Source organism: Mus pahari, chromosome 13, assembly GCF_900095145.1.
Source record: "Mus pahari chromosome 13, PAHARI_EIJ_v1.1, whole genome shotgun sequence".
NCBI lineage: Eukaryota > Metazoa > Chordata > Mammalia > Rodentia > Muridae > Mus > Mus pahari.
The window spans coordinates 8623672-8645742 of record NC_034602.1 but is presented as its reverse complement, the minus strand read 5'-3'; the positions used below and the strand labels follow the sequence as shown (position 1 = coordinate 8645742).

General features: G+C 39.4%; 1 protein-coding gene across 8 annotated transcripts in view; it reads right to left on the bottom strand.

The window, feature by feature from the left end:
- Nucleotides 1-357: 357 nt before the first annotated feature.
- The window catches only part of Ehbp1 (EH domain binding protein 1), a 266956-nt gene continuing 245242 nt past the window's right edge, over nt 358-22071 (bottom strand). For 6 of the 8 annotated variants that reach the window (XM_029545445.1, XM_029545444.1, XM_029545448.1 and 3 more), the window contains 4 exons: nt 9467-9566; nt 7989-8062; nt 1627-1741; nt 373-1411 (listed from right to left, as the gene is read on the bottom strand). In XM_029545445.1, coding sequence (XP_029401305.1) covers nt 1321-1411; nt 1627-1741; nt 7989-8062; nt 9467-9566 — 380 coding nt within the window. In that variant the 3' untranslated portion in view covers nt 373-1320. Of the gene's footprint in view, nt 1412-1626; nt 1742-7988; nt 8063-9466; nt 9567-22071 lie in introns of all 8 variants that reach the window. The other 2 variants (XM_021210545.2, XM_021210546.2) reach the window with 1 other exon arrangement.

The window sequence follows — 22071 nt, the reverse complement described above, 5'->3', positions numbered from 1 at the left end:
CCCCAACCGTAGCCCGCTCCCTTTCTTTTCAGTACCCACAGACTTGCTGGTTATGGTGGGAAGAAATTCTCCTACATAGGACCCAGAAAATTCATCATGATGCGTGTCCCCCCCCCCCCAGTGGTGTGGACTCTTTCAGAGAGAAGGCTCTTTCCAAAGGACAGGTTACACTCCCTAAAAATGTGACTAATGACTTTGCAATTTGCATTCTGTGAGAGCAGAGCTCCTCTGGATCTGTGTCAGCTCCACACACAGGCCAGTGTCCTGGGCTGGATTCCACACGGAAAGGCTTCACAATGGAAAGATACACAAACTCCCACTCAAGTTTTCATTGCAAGGAAATAAACTGCAGCAGGGTTTAAGGTAAGAAAGTTTCTGCTTTTATTGAAAATTTATATATGACTCAGTATTATAATAAATAAACATAACCATTTTCACAAAACACACAGTGCTATGCTAGAGAAGATGTAATGGGATATTTACTTGTAGTGCCAAGACAGACTTTTTATCAATACAGAATAAATATTAACAGCATTCTTGAGCCAATGTTGAGCCCCAACGAAAAGTAGGAACCAAGCAAGATGTAATAAATAATTATTCGGAGTAAAAGATGGTGCATCATCAGCTGATGAACTGTCTTTGTAAACTGCTGCACATTAATCAGCGCTGTTTTCCCAGGGCACCTTTCAAACCCCAAGGTTTGTCTCAGGCTACCTTACAGGGCCATCCTCTGAGAAGAGAAGGGAGGAACTTTATTATCTTTATATGAAATGCAAACAACTGCAGAAAATCCCACTGGCAAATGGAACACAGCTTCGTCAATACACAGACTATGATCTAACTATGAGATTTAAGTAACAGTATTACATACATACTGCAGGATTGGAAAAAAAATTCATGACATTTTCTTACTCCCCTTTGCCCCCCCACCCACTGTCATTTCGCTATTACCAACAATACTACAACAAACATGTTTCAGATTCTCATCCCGTCCAAAACAGAAGGGGAGAGAACCAGGGATCCTCCCCCCGCCCCTATTTTGGACAGTTTCTTGAGCATCTTCATTACCAGTCATTCACGAGGTGTCTGCGCAAATCTACTTCACAGGATTTAAAGAATGATTTCATGATTAACTCAAAAAGAGTCTTTAAAGCTATCGGGAGCTCTGTGTATTATCTGGAGAAGAGGAATTGGGGGAGGGGGTGGTTCCAGAAGTACAATCCAGTCAAACAAAATGTTAAAAAGTTTTTAAATCAACCAGTCTGTTTCTGGCCTGGGGACCTAAGACTGAAGCAGTGGGAGAGGTCTGGTCCAAGGCTACTACTGAAGAACGCACTTCTCCTCCTTCTTGGCCATCTTGCCTTTGTTTTGCTCCAGAGTTCTCTCCAAATGCTCATCTTCTTCTTCGGCCCTGGATGTTAGACAAACAGGAAAGACAGAATTATTTTTCCGCATGAAGGGGGAGAGCAAGACATCGCACACACACAAACTATCTGGATTCCTAGCGGCAAGTGGGGCACAAAGGCACCGGACCTCTCAGGTTCTCGAAATGAAGTTTCTATAAACTTCTTGTCTGTCCCCTTGGTCGGTGGTTTCCCCTAGACCACACCCCACAGCCCCACTCACTGCTTCTCCTGGGCGTCCAGGTCCCTGACAAGGGCATCTCGCTTGTCCACCAGGGCTACTAGTTCATCCAGCAGGAGCTGCTCCCGTCGCTTCTGGGCCTCGGTCTTCTGCCAGTCTGCATGGGGCAGGAGGCCAGTAAACACCCGGAGGGGCTCAGAGCACTTGCAACCTGCCCTCCCCTTCCCGCCTAATCCAGTTTCCTAAACTCTCAGCAAACCGCGTTAACCGGACCACTAGGTACTGTTCGCTGGGGGAGTTTGGCTGAGGACGTGAGGGTTTCATGCCCCAAACCCTACTTGGTAAACACTTCTTGAAGATTGGTGCTGCGGGTCAGGAGCCTGCTGGAAACCAGGTGTGAGTCAGTGGCCAGGCGGAAGGCAGGCACCTGAATTCAGGCAGAGTGGGGGAGGGGAGCTGAGTCCAGAAGAGGTTGGCCCAGGGTTTGGGGCTGGGGGAGTGGGTAAACGAGGAGGCGGGGAAGCAAAGAAGGCTGGTAAAATCCTTCTGAAAAGGCTGGGGAATCTGCCTGAGAACCTACTCTCCTCCCCGCCCCCACTCTCACCCCAAACAGCCCATTCTTCGCTAATTTCCTCCCCGCTCTATTTTAGCAGTTGGATGTATCTCACACTGGGCGCCATATGCTTCACAATAACTTTAAAAGTAGTGAATCGGCTAATTAGCATTTTTCTTTGAAGTAAAAAAATAAATGTGCTCTGCAGTATTACACTGCAGCTCTCGACCGCATCACAGCCAGCTTTCTTTTGGAGACATTTGCTGGGTGGTTTCAAATCGAAGCACTCTTGCAAAGGGGGAAAAAAACCCTCCATATACTTCTTTCTCAAACTCCCATGTTAAAAGGTCGGAAAATGCTCTGGGCAGTGCCTTTCCTATGGGTGGGTGGCCATTTTTATGCCAGTTTTAGTACCCAGTGATATACATAACCTAACCTTTTCAGCTTTGATATTTTCCTTAAGATGAGCAGCAGTTTCACTTGATAAAAACAGGACCACAATCTAACATTTAAAACACTTTTGAAACCAAAGCCAACTGCTCTCTGGCCAGACTGTAAGGGCTTGTAGCTGTCAATCAAGCCCCAGTCTACCCCGCCTCCCTCATTAGGAAGGTAAACAATGAAAAGAAGGAGTAGATGATGGGGAGATAGCAGAAAGCAAGAGGGCCTGGAGGGAAACAGGACACCAGCTTTAAGGGTGTGTGTGTGGGGGGGGGGGCGCAGCACTCTGGCCACTGACTCTTACAGTTCCCCTTCCCCAGCAAACACACTTTCCAAAAACCAGACAAGTGCAATCCTTCGGGGTTCTCTCTTCTCTCTCCATTGCTCTGGGCCATCACGTTAAAACTCACATGGCTGGTGCTTATTCAGATAAACCTAACAATGCTTATGCTGGTTACCATGTGAATCTTCACAAACCACACAAGAATGTGCTACTTCAAATCCCTCCCCCCTCCAAAGCAAAATTTATTCAAGACCGCAAACTGCTCAACAGCTCTATGAAAGCGATCGGTGCCACACGGAACGCTATCTTGTGTTTACGAATTAAAAATTAGATGCATCATCATGCAGTAAAGGTTAGCGGAGCTGGATAAAGGCAGCTAGGCGTTAACTCAGTTTATCACTGCTCCTTTTACAAGCTCAAAAACAAAAATACACATATTAAACTCACCAAGCTAATCGCAAACCCGGATGATCATTTGATCATTTTTAAATGATCCACATTCCATACAAAACACCACAAATACAAAGATATCCAGTGACTATGATTATGCTCTCATTTAAAGGGCAAAATATTTTATAGTATGGAGAAGAAGAAGGAAACTTACAGAAAACTATGTCTGAATTTTAACAATAAGAGAAGTGCAGAGAAGCCAAAACCTTTACTCTCTGGACCCAAGTGACTAAGGACACAGGAATGTTGGAAATATTTCTAATCTGTTCATGTTCTTAAGTAGGCCTTACTCGCCAAAGCAAGTGAGGTAACAGGCTTTTCGACTGGAAGGATTCTTAAGATAGACAGTTTTAGTTTAATTTTAGGTCACTGTAGTTCTTGAATTTAGAAAAGATCCTAAAATTATGACTGAATTTTGCAATTATTAAATTAGTAGTTTTAATGAATAAAAAATTCTGATTATAGGTATAAGATTTACAATTCTTTCTTTGCTTTAAGATATTTTGGTAAGTTTACAACCAGGAAGCACATTTTTTTCCACCATACACAAAAATGTAAATTAAAAATCTAAACCAAGAAAAAAAAAACAAATACATAATTCTTATTGAATCACTCATCTGAACTTGACTACTTAAAAAGGCTTTATTATTATTTAATTATTTAAAATGTCAGGACTTCATTAACATTGGAAAATTAAAATTTAACAATATGAGCAAATGAAAGTTCTGTAATCCCTGAAAATTTGAATATTTTTATATTTCATGTCTCCTATCTCAATAACATTTCCCATAATTGAAAAAACATTTAAAACTGAAAAATATTTAGGTAGTTAAAAAAAACATTTTTAGAGTCAAAGTTAACTGACATCAGAATTTAAAATACTGTAACATAAAATTGGTGGATTTTTGCTGTTAACTGTCATTACTGTAAATACCTATGTGCAATAAATAGATTTTTATCTTAGCAAATCTATACTTTTGTTTGCTGTTTTGTTTCTTGTGGTAGGAAGGAATTATATTATTATACATGCATACATACACTTATATACTAAAATTATATATAGCTGAATGCCGATTGAGAAATTAGTAAACTATTTTGATCATTTAAAAATATTTCATTCTAAATTGATCAAGATTAACAGGTATGTTCAAGATTAAGTTTTGAAGATCCTTTTAAATAGCTTCACCTAGATATGTCACATGTATTTGATGAATTACCTCGTTATAACCTGACTGCTCAGCTACAGCTCCAGTCACAGCTAACTGGTTAGCTGAACTGACTTTAGCTTGGACAAACTACAGTGTGGGTTCTGATAAATTTAAAGATTCCAGTGTACTTTTGGTACAGAGGCCATATCTTTTCACAACAAATAGGATTAAGTTTTGATGTAGCATTTGAGCCAAAGTGTTGAAATAAAGAGATTCTGTTTATGTGCATCTCAACTGAGCTGTTTGTTAATTTGAAAAAAACCTCTTTTTCATATATAGGGCTAATTGTTCATGCCCTGATTCAGTTTATTTGCTGAAGTTGATAATTACTGGGAAAGGGGGGGTGGGCAAGAGAAATACATATAAACACTTGAACAGAAAGACCTAAAGTTCTGGTAAAACCTTCAGCCTTGCTAATATGAATAAGCTTGGCACTTTGATGAAAATTAACACTAGTTTTGTAAAGAGCACATTGGGGGATTGCAGTCAAGCCTTATCTTTAGTTCCAGTCAACTAGCAATCCTGAAAGAGTTTGCCTCATCATCAGAACAGGCCATTGATAGGATTCTACTGTGGAGCCTAATCAATCCACGGAAGACTGTGGCTGTGCTGTGTAACAAAGCTAAAATAGATTTACAAATGGGGTTTTAGGGGATAAGCTCCTCCACAGGATTACATATTGATTTTAAATATAAAAAGCTTATCATATAAACCATAACTACAAAAATAGTGAACCTATGCATAAATCCCTTTAGAAGAGCACCCACTTCAAACTCTAAGCCAAGAATAAATCAAGATGTACAAATCCTAGAGAAGATCCATTTCTTGTGCAGAAAATGAACATGTCCCTCTCTAAAAAGCCCGCCCCAATGTGGGCAGAAGTGACTTTGTCTTTCCTGAGGGAGCACTAAATACTCTGGAACAACAACTACAAAAAACAATAGAAAAGTATCAGCAAGGTATCTGTTAGCTTGAGCTCAGGAGAGTGGCAACCAGGAGGACACTTCAGGGAACAGGGAGAGTGATAATGGGTTCTCAGAAGAAAGGATGAACAATATTGAATATTATTATCATATCATAATTGTTTGTTCTCACACTGTAAATGTTTCTTTCAGTGTGCTGTGACTATTGCTATCTCTGCTGGCACATGCCTTGCCACATGCAGAAGTGCATTGGGAAGGCTTTGGTTTATAGCTATAGCTAAGGAGAAGACGCTGGGAGAAGACAGTGCATTTTAAACACAGGAAGACAACATGGGGCTATTGCTGTCTCTTCCCATGTTTTGCTCTGGGGTCTGAAAGGCTGCTGCAGCTCACATGTCCATGCTGAGGGCAGCCTGCAGCTGTCCCCTTGCTCAGCCTACTGAGACAGGCATCTCTCTCTCTAAGGCCTCCGTCTGCAATCAACAGGCTGTTCTCTTCTTCAAGACTCCATCTTTTCTCTTACTGAGAAACTGACACAGATTTGAGGCATAGTCTCATACAGAACAGTGCAATCTAAAATGCTTGTGTGTTGGAGGGAAAGGAAGGACAAAGGAAAGGATGAGGAGGGGAGGCAAAAGACTAATAGTTACATTAGCTATTTAAAATATGGCTTTTACTGCATCCTCTCTAAAGGTAAGAACCTCAAGCAGAACAAATAAATGGTAGGTTCTATACATACAGATGGCCAATGAAACTGGCATATTTTCCATGTGTAAGGGTGGTATAAAATGCATACTTAGCAATAATACTGGTTTGGGGAATAAAAGCAGTATATCATCTCTGCCCTAAAAGCCAATTATACTGTATAAGGTTGTATTTTAGGGACAATTTATCTTTCTGTACAGAAGAAGATGGATATAAAAACAAATTAAGACTACTTTACATTGAGTGTAATGTATAATGAATATATATTATATACTGTATAATGAGTTATATTATATACAGATACATTCTACATATATCCTACTTATATAGTAACTGCTGCATCTACTTTTCAACTATTTAGCTTTCTGATCTCTTCTTAAAAAACCATACTATAACTAGAAAAACTATATCTAAAGGAAAAATACCATTTGGTGTACTTGTGTATTTTATTGCAGTGGCAAAGTTCATAAAAATTCTAAAATAATTTTGAAAAATTTAATAGTTATCAATGGTATTTGACACATTTAGCCATTTGAAGGAAATTAGCTAAATGAAGCTTTTAAAAGCAAAATAGAGTTTTAAACTGAAGATATACAAATGTTATCAGTGATATTATTAAATGAGATAATAGCTATAAACATAATTAAAGTAAAGCTTCTACAACATACAAGGTCACTGAAAAATAGGCCATATTTTAAGGCAATACATTATGAAATATTTTAAGAATGTAAGTCTTCACTTGGCGTTCTCTTACAAACTTAAATTTCTAGTTTCTGAACTAATTAGAATTGACTTACGGGTCAGGTACCTTATCAGGTGAAAACGAAATTACCGCGGATAGTCAATGGGTTAAGAGGTCAATATAGAACAGGAAAATCAATTTGCATTGATTAGACAAAAGATCTATTTTACAGAGCCCAAAGGATTAGCTTTTAAGCAAAAATCTTTGAACTATAAGGCATTTTAAACAAGAGATATAAGAAGAGCATTATAAAACACTTCAGAACTTAAGAAAATATAGTAAATGCTAAACTTGAACTGGCGGATGCTCACACAAACCCTGGCTTACAAAAGTGTGCATGTATTTCATTCTCTTTCATATCAATCATTGCCCAAATATTTACTTAACAGGCGTGCAGCCTTAAGAAGTGCAACAGGGCTGGGTGTGATGGCTCACTCCTGGAACCCTAGCCCATGGGGCACTAAGGCTGGGGGACTTCCATGAGCCGGCAGTCACTCCAGGCTATAATACTGAGTTCTATGCCAAACTGGGATAGAGAGGGAGAGCCTGTCTAAAAAAACAAAGCAAAGAAAAATAGAAAAGAACAACACTATCCTAACGATAAATAATCAAAACAATAAATCTTTATCGAAACTCCCCAATGGAAAAAACTTTAAAATGCATATAAAATGTAACTAAAATCAATTAGCTCTCATACATTTTATGTTTTATGGAAATTTATTCTTACTAACTCAAAAGTTAAGTACTATTAATAGTAAACACAGTGATTAGCTATCTAAATTAACTCTATGAGTTTGTTTTTGGATACAGTTTTCTGTCTTCAAGGTATATATACAATTCCTATAGGTACCAACTAGAACTGACCTACTTAAACCAAATATGTATAACACTCTTTAAACCCCATTGACAGCTAGCACCTCACCTCCCCCTGGCTCTTTCTTACCTTCAATGGCTAGCATGGCCCCCTTACCCCAGCTTTTACCTTCAATGGCTAGCATGGGCCCCTCACCCCAGCTTTTACCTTCAATGGCTAGCATGGCCCCCTCACCCCAGCTTTTACCTTCAATGGCTAGCATGGCCCCCTCACCCCAGCTTTTACCTTCAATGGCTAGCATGGCCCGCAGCTCCCGGTTCAGCAGCTCATACCTTCGTTCTAAGTCATGCTCTTTTTCCCTAGGCAAGTGGCAAAAAGTTCATCAATATGCTAATTACTAAATCATTAAACCCTTATAAAAACCTCCTGAGTTTCCATTGATTTTAGGAGTCATAACAGACTTGCTAGTTAACTTTAAGCCACTCTAAATAAATGATAACAGACCCCAAACCTCTGTTCGGTGAACACTTAGTAATGTACTTCCTTCCTTCCTTCTGAATGGCACAGAGGAACACTTTAAAGGTAAGCAGTCCCACTCTTAAATGCTGCTTGTTTTAAGTACCAGGTATAAGGCTCTGTTGTAAAATGCTATCATAGTCCACAATAAATCCTCTTACTGAAACCCTCATGTGAAAAGAAGAAACACAAATGAGTGTACTCAGTGAAAACCAAAAACCCAGGCAGTACTGTGTTCTCATCAGGCGTAAGCAAGGAAGAAATGATAAAATTAGTGTTTTACATTCAAATAGAGACACGGTAAGCTGGCCCATAATACTGGTATACTACAGGAACACGAACTGATGAGTAGATAGGGGTGAACGGTAATCCCTCCAGTGAACTAAATGTTAAAGGCTCAGATGCTTGTAAGTGGCCTTGTTTCCATAGCACTTTACTCTCTACATTCACAGTAGGGCCACCGATAGGTAATTAAGTTCTTATCCCGAAATTTATATTACCACCACCTATCCATAATAAATGTACTTTGTCCTTACAAGACTTATTTTTTAGCTTAGACTCTTAGAAACAAACCTCAGTTTTACTTTTCTGGAGGGCTCCTCTAACCCCAAGTGAAAGCTAATCCTCTTCTCACAAGGGATTTATTTCTCCAACACAACTGGGCGCTTGTGAAATGGTGCCGCAGGCCCTTGCCTTGAGCCTGACGACCCCAATTTGTCTCCCAGAGCTGACATATAAAGTGAGGAAGAGAATTAACTCCACAGAGCCTGTCTCCTGGACTCCACACTCCCACTGCAGTGTGTGAACTCAATGTACATGTACGCACCCATGTGCACGCGCGCGCGCGCACACACACACACACACACACACACACACGCCCACACCACACATGCACACATATACACATACACACACATATATACACATGCACACATATACACACACGCCCACACCACACATGCACACACGCCCACACATACACATGCACACACATATATACACACATACAATAGTAAATAAAAATTTAAAAATACTTTGTACTCAAAAATTGCTCTACAATTCTTGACTTTAAAAACCACTTTTCCCCAGTGTCTATCAGTCCATCTGCAAATTCTTACTGTTCACATGAGTATTATTATATACTAGCTTTCTAAGGAAAGGAAAATAATTAAGCTTAGTAAAAATTAAGCCCCAAAGAAGGCCCTGACAGCACGCCACACGCTGGCAGTGTAATGCTGGGTACTCACAGGAGGGAGAGCTGGTTCATCCTCCGTATTAAGGCGTTTTTCTTATTAACTAGCATGAACCATTCCTGCATCATTGCCTCCTCTTCTTCCGTGTTCCTTCCTGCAGATCACAAAGAGCAATGTTATGTGACACCCTGCAAGCCAAAAACCAGTTCAGCACAACGTTTTCACTTGGAAAATATTTGAGATACTTCAAATGTGCACAGTGCAGTGCTTACAAGACTCTGGTCCAGGCCTGAAACAGAGCAGTAGGTAAGAACTCAGAAGCCAGTCTTTCAGAGCAGAAACTTACGCAGCCTGAGTTCTCATCCTCTGTACAGACCTGTGGAGCATGCTAACACCAACTACCACAAACAGAATGCTCACCTTCTAAACCCTCCCAGAGGCTGACTTGCTATTATGTTTCAGTGAGGAATGTAGGGTGCTGACAGGCATATGGTCATGATTTAATAAAAATTATTATGAGCATTGTTCAGTATAGCAGGGAGTTCAGAGAAGCCCAGTTTTTGCTTTTAACAACTTCTTGTTTTCCTCCTGGAATGTAAAATGCATTATATGTGTGTACCATGAGGACTCATTGACTCTAAAAGATAAACTACTCACACGTCATTAAGTGTACTGTAAACAACAAGACTACAGGAAGACACACAGCTCTCTGTGGAAAGCATCATCACAATGATTAAAGTATTTTTTAAAAATTCATTAAAGAGACACTCTAACATTTGGCTTATGAAGGACCTCCAGCCCAGGGGCACTTTACAGTCAGCTCTGCCTCTGCTCCCCATTAGAGTACATACACCCGCGACACTGCATGTAAAGCAATGTGCAGGTCACACTATAGTGAAGAAAAATACCTTTCAAATTATACAAGATCAGATTAGCAATCCTTTCACCTTTGTTTTCTCTTCCAAGTTTCATCTATGGTTGTTTTATTGCTTTGCTAACCCATTACTTAATATTAACAGTCCAATTTCTGCACAATACTCATAGGATAAACTTAAAAGTTTAATTGAATATCCCTGAAAAGACCACTCTGTACACTTTCGTAAGTGTGATAGTTCCATTTAAAAATTGAAGACATTGAGTTTTTTAAAAAAAATTCAAACAATGCAGAGGTATCACCATATTTAAAGAGTCTAATTTTAGCATCTCCAGCCTCCTCACTTTAGAACTCCTCCAGAAGTAGGCCCTGTCATAGACATGTGCTCTTCTCAGGCATCAAACATGTGCATACCTCTGTCTACAGACAGACTTCTTTTCACTTCAGTGAGATGATATGATATAATAACTATTGTGTATTTTGTCATATTGCCTAGGTATTTACTTTATAAATTATGGAAATGCCATAATTAAGCTATTTCTATACTAATACAAATTTAAAGAATGCTTTAGAATATTCAAAGCAGGTCTGTGTGCAGAAGGCTGTGGATGAATTTCAGGATGCTGCCCATCTTCAGGAAGAACAGTGACCAGGTACTGGTTATTTCGCATTGTTAGAACTTAATGTGTGAGGACCTAAGATAGATTCGTTCTGAGACTCAACAAAAGTCTTTATTGTTTTACAGTACTTTTAATCTTTCCTTTAGGGTAGCTGGTTTTGTATTCAGTTTGGACCATGTGATGTCTTGACACTGGTCATGTGACACAGGCTGCGATAGGCACAAATCCCTGGGAAGCAACAAAAGAAGAAAGAGTAAAAAGAAAAAGCTGAGAAAAAGCTTGCAGTTTGGAAAAAGGCCAAAGTACCCCGGTGGAAGCGTTTTGATCAGTGAACTGACACATGTGTGCAATATTAATAGGCATAGATTTAAGATATCTAATTTCTGATTAAAGATCCAATTCTTCATAACTCAAGTGGCTTCTAAAGATACAGATATATTAAAACTCTGTTTTGAGTTTAACTTAACCTATAATTGAAACTTTCAGGCAACACTAAAAGCGGGCAGCATTCTTTTACATTAACATCATTTTCTTCAATGGAACCCCTGCTTCCCAGGTTTGACCATACTGATGTGCAACTGTGTGGTTTTCTTGCTAACTCATGTCTGTATTTCTAGGTAAGAATCAAAGATACCCCTGCAATTGTTAGGAAATAAATAATAATAACTGCCCCCCACCATGTTTCAAAAGGAAATAAACCTAACAATACTTAAAGATACATTACTATACAGCTTACTTCTATTCACTGAAAAAAAAAAACCATTCTGTATCATTAATCCTTATCTGAGGTGGTATACAGTGATAGAAATCTACATTCAGCCTAATAATAAAAAAATTAAAGTTTCTTCTAACATATCAGTACACTATTGTATATAGGGATTTAAAATTTTTTAAATTTAAAAGCTTTTAAAAGCCAGTAAGTTGAACCATTACAAATTAATCCTGACTTTAATAACTGGTTAAAGACCCCTTTAGCTTTATAAGCAACAAAAAATATTAAAGCCTCTGATCACAGTGAGCTTTTCTCATTTCTCCTCTAACCATTTGTTATTTAATCCAATACTAGTAATCCAATTTGTCCATCAGACTTTTAAAGGGCAGAATGCAACTTCCTCCGCTTAGACACTTTTCAAAGTACAATATATTTTTCAAATGAATGCTGGATGTTTCATTTTTCCCAACTGTTCCTAGCTCTAATGCACGAGGAAAAAAAGAACAAGATGAACATTGTTCATACTGATTAAGTAAGAGCTCATTAAAGAGCTGTCAGCGCGGTACTTTGAATATGCATGAAGCATATAATCAGATCTAGTACCGTCACTAGAGGAGAATACGGTAAGTACAAAGGATTGATTTAATTACTTAGAGTGGGCTGCGGTGGCGAAGCAGTCTTGTTAGTGCAGAAAGGAAAAGAGGTTGTATTCTGGCACTGCGATAGAAAAGGCAGTTTCAGCTTCTGCCACAATACCTAATCTCAGAATAAAGCACTTTTACACTGTAGCTTAAAATGAAGACTGCCGTCATAAAATGCCCACAAATCATTTAATCTTATTTAACCTTACCTTGTAACTACCTCTTCTTTCAAAATTATTTTAAATTTATAATTACAACTACATTTTCATCACTGCAGAGCCAATACTGCTAGTTCTATAAATGCTAAATTCTTCTTAGTTTTATAACCTGAAAAATGCACTATTGAAGGCTGCTGTGGGGTAAGGTATGACAAGAAGATCTGAGCTAAAGGCTCAGTGTACATTTGCTGAAATGGAATGTTCACCAGTAAGGACATCACAAAGAACAAGGAGTTTTTACCTTAAAATTATTATAATCTCTAGCAACAAACATATAAACAGTTTGTCTCCTTAAGGAGGTCTGTATTATTCTTCCTGTAGGAATGAGGCATCTTTTTTGGATACCAAATGTCTTAATGTCAGCTTTTTTTTTTTTTTTTTAAATCAGTTACTGTAGCTAGAGTATGAGCTGCAAAACCACTAAGTAACCAGGGACAAGAGCTGGAAAAATAATTGTGTAAATGAGACTTCATGCCCTTCTCCTGCTTCTGGAGGAAGCAGGAGTCACTCCACAGAAAGCTGCTCGTGCAAAGCAGAAGGAATGGTGTGAATGTCTAACTGTCAAGGAGAGCAACCACTTTTATATTCCACCTCACAAAAGACTGAACATTAAGATATGACTTCTTTCAGGAACTCATTCATTCAACAATTTATTTGTGGCTTTTATTTATTCTTTTCACAAGCAGGGTTTTCAGGTTTTAAAATAAAGAAGAGTGAGGTTCCAAATCTGGAATTCTTCTATTTTATACTGCAGTGATAGGATTCAGACCCTGGACTTCATTCATGGTATGTAAGCACTCTTCCACTTACCCACACCCAGCCCACACTGCTGAGAGACCTTAAACGCATTTCAGGTTGTGTAGCTGCCCAAACCACAGACAGGTAGGCATTTGGCAAAGTGAACCAATTTTAAGAGACACTAAACACATTTCACAAATGGGAAGAAACAGTGAGTTACTCTTCTAGAAAGCATTTACAGAACAGCTCACTGTCGACTTGGAAATCAATTAGGCTCTTCAGAGTAAGGTCACTTGAATGGTGAGCTGCCTCTACAGATGGAGTGCACCCTGCCAGCTTGCCCCTATTTTCTGGTGTGTGCTGGACAGTCTTTCTGTCTTAAAGCTCTCTTACAGTTCTATCATGGAAATTACTCAAAAGTGACTCTAGATATGGCAGATAATAATGTGAAGGACATGAAGAGTTGAAGAAAATTACACACACACACACACACACACACACACACACACACACACACACACAATGACATACATTTTTGTGTATTTAGGAATGTCAAAATTTCTGGAGGTATAATTTCATAAGGATTCAACATTTGAAAATTATTATATTTATTTGTGTGTGTGGTACGTGTGTGCCATGCGTGTGTGTGTGTTGTGTGTGTGTGGGGTGTTTGTAGGTGCACTCAGGAGCCAGGTCTCCCCTTCCTCCGTGTGGGCTCTGGGTTGAACTCTGGCTATCAGGCTTGGTGTCTTTACTTGCTTAGCCATTTTTCTAGTTCAATTCATTTTAATCTAAAATATTTTTCGTATTTTAATGATTTTTTTCTCTCTCTAAACTCCTCTCAGAACCCACTCCCCAACTCCTTACCTCCCCAACTCTATTCTCTCTCCCTCTCATTTTTAAAAAAGATCATTTAGGTAAAACTTCAACAGCAACAGAACGTATTAAAGTATTGTTCAGGAATCTTCCCATTCATAAGTTTTACAGACATCTTGTAGAACAGTGCATTTTATTAGAACTTTCTTGCATTAATTTTGAGAATCCTGTGGATAAGGCCAGAGAGAAGGCTCAGGTGCTAAGGGCACTTGCGGATGCGGCCAAACACCTTAGTTCAACCCCTGGGATGCACATGGTAGAAATGTATCCTCTCATCTTCCCATGCCTTTATTCAATTCAGTTTTTAGAGTATTCTTTTTTTAATTGAGCCCCTTGACTATCTCTAATGGTTGAACCTTTTGAGCCTCTCCCTTTTATAGTGCTAAGGATTGAACTCTGAGCCTTGTCACCATGGACTTTGTAGGACAGAACATGGAGACCTGTGCAAAGCCCTCAGTATAGCATGCAGGACAAAATGCAAGCCAAGCTGTGCTCGAGGTACTAAGAGGGCCTGGCAGTAGGCATGGTATGGAGTTAGGAACTGGAGATACTGCCAAAAGGCCTCAGAGACTTGAGCTGGGGTTTCTTTAGTGAGTATACAGTTAGTACGTCATTGGTCATAAGCAGAAAAGGTGAAAAAATGCAGGCAACAGTAGAACAACACATCTGTGCAACTGAAAAAGTGTCATTGTTACCTTCAGAAGACAGCCCATAGCCATAGCCACCAGGAATGAGCAGCCACTTATCTCTAGTGGGTTTGGAAAATGCAAGAATAAAGCACATCCTGGAAGAGATATACTAAGACTGAAAATCACAGGTATTTATAGAATACATATCAAAGTTTCTTTATTGGCTATTTAAAGAAGGTAAAAATATAAAATCATAATTTGAAGTACAAATTGATATAATATGAAGGAAAAAGTCTTCAACAAGAGAAATAAAATCTAACAGAAAAAAAGCTTCTTGAGAGAAACCCACTGGGAAACTGGGTTTTTAGCATTAAAATATTTTTAAATTGTATTTTATTTGTGTGGTCATGTGCCCATGTAGGTGTCAAAGGACAACTTTCTGGAGTTGGTTCTTTCTTTCCATCATTGGGTCCTGGAGACAGAACTTAATCAGGCCTGGGAAGAGGATCCTTCTCCTACTGAGAAATTTCACTAACCCCGTTACTATTTTTAAAGCACACACCTTGGGTACTTTCTGGTTTTGTGTTCTCTGTATGAAGCTCTGGCTAGTATGGAACTCACTATGTAAAGCATGCTGGCCTCAGACATGGGCAGCCCTCATGCCCCTACCTGCCAAATGCTGGGCATCATGCAGGGCCTCTCCCATGCCAGGATGCATTCTATCACTGAGCTACAACTCAGCCTGGACTGGAGGGTTTTATGTCTGTAAATAGATGGCTAGGAAGTCTTTGGCTCCCAGTTAAAAAAACAAAAACCAAACAAACAAAAAACCAAAACCAAAAAGCCCAACCAAAACCAAACAAAAACTACAAAAAAGAGAGATCTCAACCCCTCAATGCAATACCTACGCAGGCACTTCCCATTCGGTAGCTGCTCCGAGCAAGCCTGAGTTAAGCTGATTACATTACGAACGTTATGTCACATGCTTCCTGGGCTGCATAAGAAAGTTAGCTGAACAAATGACCCAGGGAGCAATCCAGGAAGAAACATTCTCTGCTTTGATTCCTGCCTCCAGTTCCTGCCTAGGGTTCCTGCTCTGGATTCCCTCAACCATGGACTGTAAACTCTAAGTTGAAATAAACCCTTTGCTCACCAAGTGTTTTATCATAACAATAGAAACCAAAGTAGGACACCAACACACCTCTGGTAAAAACCATTTACTTTCTTCTTGGATGAGTTTGATGTTTTATGTTTTATTTGGTTATATTTTAACTTTTGTGTTTGTCTGTGTACACACATGGGTGTTCATGTGGTGGTGCACACATATGCGTGTTAAGAATAGAGGTAGATGTTGGATGTATTAATAGTGTGGCCTTCTCAGTGTAGCTATTTATTCTCTTCAGTAGAACACACAAGCATCAAAGACTTGAGAATAACCATGTCAAAAAGATACTGCCATAGGTAGAAATAATAGTAATAATAATAATAATAATAATAATAATAATAATAATGGAAATGATTATGATACTCAACTATTTACTAGGGTTGTGTAACAGTTAAACTCACAACTAGCTTGTGGTAGAGCCAGGCCTCAGACCCAGGGAGCTGCATGAACCACCAGTCTAAGTCACTCACCTCATCAGTACAGGCTCACAGACAACCAGCTAACAAGGACAGGCTCTTCATTTAGAATCGAAACCTTCGGAGTGACTCTCATAAACAACAACACACCCCCGAAGCTACCTCTGAGGCTGGGGTGCAGGTCAGAAACAGCACTTTGGTGAGACTATCATAGTGCACACACCTGTAGTCTCAGAAGTCAGAAGGCTGAGGCAAGAACACCAGAAGATCAAGACAAGTGTGCACAAGGCAGAAGATCCTGTCTATAAAAACACAGCCTGGCACTGAACTCTAGCTCTGCTTTTAACAGCCACATGAACTTGGTTAAGCTAGTTGATCTAGGCTTCTTTACCCTGAATGTGGAGAACACTGCATTACTTTAAGGGTTGGGGGTCATGGTTCAAGTGGGTAAAACAGCTGAATTGGAATGCCCAGAACCCACACAAAGCAGGGCATGGTAGCTCACATCTGTCATCTTGTGGTCTTACTGCAAGACGGGAAGCAGAGACAGGAATCCTGGACTTAGAACCAGCTAGGTTGTCATACATAGCATCAAGCAAAACCAGAAAGAACAGGTGGAAGACAAGGTCAACATGTGCCTGTCCTCTGACCTATGCACTCATATGGTGGTGGACATGTGCCTGCATTCACACATGCACATTACATACTTGCACATGCACACTACACTACTTTATAGAATTCTGTAAAGATCAGATCAATATCTTCAAAGCACTGTGAATGTCTGACCTACAGTATTATAAATTTTTTTTGTCTCCTACATACATAGAGACCTACAGTCTTTACTCAAGCTTCAGTATCTTTCCTGGATTTCTAATACTAAATATAACAGAATAATTAATAATTATAATTACTAACAGAAGGTATGATGATTTCTTTTGGAATATGAAAAGGTTTTCTGACTCTCAATGCAAATATCAGCAAGACCTAACCATATAAATAAGTATGCTAGTAACATGCTATAAGCCTGAAAATGTTAGTTCTACAGTTTTTTTTTCTTTCATCCCACACATGCTAAGCAGGTACTCTACTAGCCTTGAGCAGGCATGGTATTTCTTTACACATATGGTTGTGAGACACCATGTGGGTGCTGAGAGTTGAAAATGGGTCCCCTGTAAGAGCAACAAGTGCTCTTAACTGCCGAGCCATTTCTCTAGTCCAGAACATGGATTTTTGTTTGTTTGTTTTGTTTTTTGAGACAGGGTTTCTCCGTGTAGCTCTGGTTCTCACTCTATAGACCAAGCTGGGCTCAAACTCAAGAGATCCACCTGCTTCTGCCTCCTGAGTGCTGGGATTAAGGTGTGCATTGCCAGGCCTGGATGAACATGCAATTTTTAATGTCTTTACATATGTATTTTCTGGATCAATCTGTGTAAAAGAATCTTTCTTATCATTTTTTCAAGCTTCCCCACTTGTGAGAGTACTACAAGTTCCCAATACATTCAGTTTTCTTCTTTGCTTAAAGTTTAACTTCATTTCAAATTTATTTTAAATTTATTCGTTGCATAGGTCCATAGCAGCTTGCAGGAGTTGCTATTTTCCTACCATGTAGGTCCTGGGAAGTGAACTCAGGTTCTTAGGCTTGGCAGCAATGAATTTATGAAGTTCTTGGGCAAATGGATGTATCTGGAGGATATCATCCTTAGTGAGGTAACCCAATCACAAAAGAAGTCACTAGATATGCACTCGCTGATAAGTGGATATTATTAGTCCGGAAACTTAGAATACCCAAGATACATTTTGCAAAACACAAGAAAACCAAGAAGGATGACCATCACGTGGGTACGTCATTCCTCCTTAGAATAGCACTCTTCAAAGAGAGCTAAGTCCCCGACCCCTTTTTCTATCCCAGACAGGGTCTGATAAGTAGAAAAGGCTGATCTTAACCGACAGACTGGCATTGCACTGCACACCTGCACTTCCTTCCCAAGCTTGTGCATGTGCTATTTAACAGGTCTGAAGGTCCTCTTGCTACAAGTAGTTTCTTCACACAGAAATCCATGGAGAAGTCATACTTCCAGAATCTCTAGACTTCCCAATAGATATCCTTAAATCTCTTCCAGCCCTCAGGTTAAAACTTTATCTTTCTTAATCTGATGAATGTCATGATGTTCCAAGAGTCCACTTTGGATTCTGGCCTAAATTTCATGAGGCAATCTCTAACATTCTAGGCATGTGGCCTAATGCTGTTTCTTCACAACTACAGCCTCCTCAAAAAGGATCAGAGTCATTATCTGCACAGGTGGCTGGTTCTTTATAGCCTATCACTTTACAATCATTATCGTCAAGCTTAGCAAAACAGCTACCTAGTTTACACTAATAACTTTCAGGATAATTCAAAAGCATTTGGGAAAGCCAATATATAGCTCAGCCATACTTAGCATGTTCAAAGCCCTGGATTTGAACCCTACCTAGTGTTATACAAAACAAAACAACAACAAACAAAACAGTGCCTACTATGAGAAGAAATACTTTAATAAAATTTATTATCTGAAACCAAGCTCTGTTGGCTTTACGGCTATTTGGCAGTTTTTTTCAAGAGCAGAATTCTACTTTTGAAGTGTGATATTTAATACACTTTGACTGATTCTTCACTCTTCGCTCTGATGTAAAGTGAGCACTGAGTGAGCCCAGTGCAAGGGTGCATAGCTTGTCTGTGGGTGGGGGCCACCCTCAGTAGGGATTATGCTTTTACCTCAGTGAGAGAAAGGTGGTTGAGGACATGCATTTCAAGACATTCTAAGCAACATAGTTAGACCCTGTTGCAAGAATAGAATAAAAATAAAGTAAAAGAAGCACTTGATTCAAAATAAATGCTAGCACAATGTTAAGTTTTGGCTTTCTTTAATTTTATTCTCCTGAGAAGTTAATGTTAAAATATTTATGAGTAGTTTAATAATTAGTTTCTTATCTGGAGATGTAGCTCTGGGTTTGAGTCTCAGTAATGGTGTGTGTGTGTGTGTGTGTGTGTGTGTGTGTGCGCGCGTGTGTGTGTAGGGATTTATTTCTCAAAACATTATGCTTGAAATACAATTTTTATTTTTATTTTAAAAAATAATGCAAATATATCTATATAAATCCACATTACACAAAATCTTAATTTTAGGGGCTTAAAACTAAATTCATTAATTAAAAAGATTTATCAGTCTAAATCTCTCTCTTGTTTTACATCTTTAACCTTCCTACAAAATTAGATCCTTCAATGAATATGACCATAAGCTTTCCATCCAATGTCACCTCTCATGAGGGACCAGATATTGATAGGAGGAAGCGCCTTCCGTAATTCTAGGCTTTGGCCATCAAGTGACACTTTTAATGCAGAGTGAAAGGGCATGGAGGTTGGTATTATAGCTTTGGGAGGGGCAAAGGTGGAGAGACCATATGGAACCAGTCAGGCAATGCAATAGACACTCACAGGTCAGGTGCTGGTAACCATCAGCACTGTGAACTTACACAACACCCTCAACCAGGACTAACTCTTAAAAACAAAAGGGAAACTTTATATATTCCTTTTTTGATGGTGGCTACTTAGGAAAGTAACATTCTTCCTTCTTCCATTTCTCTTTGCATTTTATTTTTGATGTGGCATTGTTATGTCCCCCAGTTTGATCTAGAATTTCTGACCTCAAGTGCTCGTGTCCTTCTGCCTCTGTCTCTCTAATTTCCAGGACAGGAGGCAACATGAGACTGACATGACTTGGAAAATAACTGAGTAAATACATATGTGTATGTGTTACCAAAATGTGTGTGTGTGTTTATTTATATTTATACCAAACTCTAGGCTACTGACTAATATTTATTTTTCTATAAATTTCTAGAAAAACAACTAAAAACACATTAAAAACTAATTTGTAGATCAGCAGCTTGGCCTATACCTGCCCAAATGCTACAGCCTGTGTGCTTCCCAGGACGCCCACAGTGACCAAGAGCACAGGTAAGAATTTCACTCAAATACCCACACCAGCTGGCACACCCACATAGCCCAGCTGACTCAGGACTTACCCCTTCCTCCTCCCTGTCTCAAGCTCCACCTTCCCCTTTGCTCCACTTCCCCACTCGGGCCGGACCAGTGGCCTGATAACCCACCCAAAAACTACAGCCTGCAAGCCTCCCAAGAGGTCCACAGTAACCAAAGGCACAGAAGATCTACCCTAACCAGAGACATAGGAGGCCTGCTCTAACTAGAGACACAGTAGGCCCACACTAGCCAGAGTCAACACTGCCTGCTTCCAAGGATACCAGCTCTAACTCAGGTCAAAGAGCTCTACCTGCTTCCAAGGAGGTCAGCTCCAGTCAGAGACACCCAGGGCAGTTAACACCTGAGAGAACCATATGGCTAGAGGCAAGCACAAGATCATAATCAACAGAACCCATTACACTCCGGCACCATCAGAAACACAGCAAACACACATGGAAAGTAAGATAATAACCTAAAATTCCATCTCATGAAGATGATAGAGGTCTTTAAGGAGGATATAAAGAACTCCCATAAAGAAATACAGGAAAACACAGGCAAAGAGGTAGAAATCCTTAAGAAGGAAATGAATAAAGCCCTTAAAGACACACAGGAAAATACAATCAAATACAATTGGAGGAATTGAACCAAATGGTCCAAGAAGTAAAAATGGAAATCAAACAATAAAGAAAACACAAAGAGAGGCAATCCTGGAGATGGACAACTTAGGAAGAGACCAGGAGCTACAGATGCAAGCATCACCAACAGAATAGGAGACATAGAAGAGGGAATCTCAGGTGTAGAAAATACCATAGAAAATATCGACACAATGGTCAAAGAAAATAAAAAGTGTAAAAAGTTCCTAACCCAAAATAACCAGAAAATTCAGGACACAGTGAAAAGATCAAACCTAAGAATGATAGGAATAGAAGAGGGTGAAGAATCCCAGCTCAAAGGGCCAGAAAGCATCAACAACAAAATCATAGAAGAAAACTTACCTAAGCTAAAGAAAGAGATGGCCATAAATGTACAAGAAGCCTACAGAACACCAAATAGATTGGACTAGAAAAGAAAATCACCTCATCACATAATAATCAAAACACTAAATGCACAGAACGAAGAAAGACTATTAAAAGCTGTTGGGGAAAAGCCAAGTAACATATAAAGGCAGACCTATCAGAATTATACCAGACTTCTCAACATAAACCACATGATCATCTCATTAGATGCTGAAAAAGCCTTTGACAAAATACAACACCCTTTCATGTTAAAACTCCTGGAGAGATCAGGAATTTATGGCACATATCTAAACATAATAAAAGCAACATGTAGTAAACCAACAGCCAATATCAAATTAAATGGAGAGAAACTAGAAGCAATCCCACTAAAATCTGGGAAAAGGCAAGGTTGCCCATTCTCTCCTTATCTATTCAATGTAGTATTCGAAGTTCTAGACAGAGCAATTAGATAACAGAAGGATATCAAAGGGATACAAAGGAAGAAAGGAAGAAGTCAAAGTAGGGGGAGGTGGGAAGAACACTCTAGGAAATACCAGAGACCTGGGAAGTAAGACACTCTCAGGACTTAATGGGGTGACCTTAGCCAAAATGCCCAACAATGGGGAGAGAAAACTCGAAGACTTCACCTCCCAGTAGATGGTCAGTGCCTCAAGTGGAGGGACAGGGTTAATAACCCATAGTCAAAACTCCTACCCAGAACTGCTCCTGTCTTAAAGAGTGGGGTTACTAACCCACAGTC